The 1,772-nt window shown below is 49.5% G+C and overlaps 1 protein-coding gene across 1 annotated transcript in view; it reads right to left on the minus strand.

Annotated features, from left to right (window-relative positions):
* Positions 1-1,772, minus strand: part of LOC109540030 (general transcription factor 3C polypeptide 1) — an 11,316-nt gene that overhangs the window by 6,058 nt on the left and 3,486 nt on the right. Inside the window, exons 8-13 of the mRNA XM_048665738.1 lie at positions 1,565-1,764; positions 1,286-1,514; positions 1,006-1,232; positions 646-953; positions 471-594; positions 261-411 (exon numbers count right to left, since the gene is read on the minus strand). Coding sequence (XP_048521695.1) covers positions 261-411; positions 471-594; positions 646-953; positions 1,006-1,232; positions 1,286-1,514; positions 1,565-1,764 — 1,239 coding nt within the window. The remainder of the gene's footprint in view (positions 1-260; positions 412-470; positions 595-645; positions 954-1,005; positions 1,233-1,285; positions 1,515-1,564; positions 1,765-1,772) is intronic.

A 1,772-nucleotide genomic window follows, 5' to 3' on the forward strand; every position in this document is an offset into this window, starting at 1 on the left:
GGAAAACGGCATTTAATCGAAAAATTTATATGAAAAATATTGTTTGTTACGAGATTTTCTATAAGGTGAGCATAGTCTTAATCGGCAAAGCGGCAATCCTAGTACCAGTTCGTAGCGGAAAGCATTACCCATTAACATTTTAGGTTTGGAACTATAGCCGGCAACTCAAAAACTGATAAAATGGAATAAAATAGAAATTGGCGACTGTAAAACGGCCTTAGATTATCTGGATCGGATGGTAGGAGAGGCCTGAATGGTACCTTGTCAAGTTTTAAAGAGTTTAGGGACTCTGGAACCGTGTCCTGGTTGCTGATGGTGAAAAGATGCCAACTTCTGGGCAGGTGGGAGTAAAGCGACGAGTCCAGACCGGCGCCCCCGAGATGATCGCCCGGTATTTCCCCAGTGTCGAACCTGTTGAGCGAAATTAAATTAACTCCGGAAAGCGGCGCGCTTCTCCAAACGGCTCTCACTCTTTAACGTTGGCCTTCGTCCGGACAGTTTTGGCTTTCAGCAAACTGGGCTTGGACCTGGCGGGTATGAAAGCGGTGGATCCTTCCTTGCCGTGCAATTTTATCGCCAGTTCGGTGTGAAGGCCTAAACAGACTCGATGTAGCTCGAGAAAAAGCCCCGTTTCTATACACTCACATATGTTATTCATTGTCGACCAGTACTTCATCACATCGTCCATGCGGTGAAACTCAAACCGGATTTTCGGATAGTCCTTCTCGGCGATTTTCGTGTAGTCCTGCTTGATTGAGGTGGTGTCCCATAGGGTGGCCTTGCGGTTCATATAGAAGAACATCTTTTCCTTTTCGTGGAACCCTGAGGGGCCGAGTTGGACCAGTCCGCAATAGCATAGCAGATGGAGCTGGCTGATCATGTCGTAGAGGAACTTCCGCCGGTAGAGGATTATTGTGCGCACGCCAACCGGCAGGTCCTTTAGGGTGTAAAACCTGCAACAGTGACGTCTAACCGACTGGGGCGTCTATAGAGCTGAAATCGAACCGTTTGATTGGATGCTGCAGCAGTTCTTGCAGCTCGTGCGAGTAAAAGTTGACGGAATAGCAGCGGGTGATCAGCACTAGGGGGAAGCGCATTATCACGTCGCCTAAGAGACCCCAGCCCTTGTCCCACCCGAAATGTTTCGGCATGGGGTGAATGAAGGTTTTCCACGAAATTTCTCTGCAGTACATCGGAGGAATCGCCTCCAGTTCGGAGTCGCTTAGTCTGATCTGGAACGAAGCAATGTCTTCTTCTGCGTCTTAGTTGTTTTGACTGGCTCTACCTGATTTGCATGCAGCACATCCCTAGCAGCCGCCTTGGATAGAGGCGTCGAACTGCTCTCTTCAAAGATCAGATAATAGAACAGTTCGTGTATTAAAGCCAATCGAGCAAACTTGGGCCGGCGCCCGTAGCATCGGGCCGATGTTTTGCTGGGTTTCACTGTATCATGCGGAATGAGCCGTTGGATCTGCGTCAGGCTCTGGATAACGTCCGCTTGAGTGAATGGAGATCTGCAAAATCACTAGTTAGTTTCGGTTGGCGCAACCCTCCATCAACTCACTTGGCTTCTTTCGGTTGGGTGCCGGGTTTCTTGACCGTTTTGGGGTGGTGGCAGATCACTTTTTCCTTCAGATGCTGCAAGTTCTCCTGGATCACGTGATGGTCGAGGGGGACCCGCGGCAGGCAAAGGAACGTCTGGGTCTTTTTCACTGTGCCACTGCTAATATGGATGGTGATCGCTTTCAGGTAACCCTCAGCAGTGAGGGTGT

This window comes from Dendroctonus ponderosae, unplaced genomic scaffold, assembly GCF_020466585.1.
Source record: "Dendroctonus ponderosae isolate FM_Combo_2020 unplaced genomic scaffold, Dpon_F_20191213v2 Dpon_F_20191213_4, whole genome shotgun sequence".
Lineage (NCBI taxonomy): Eukaryota > Metazoa > Arthropoda > Insecta > Coleoptera > Curculionidae > Dendroctonus > Dendroctonus ponderosae.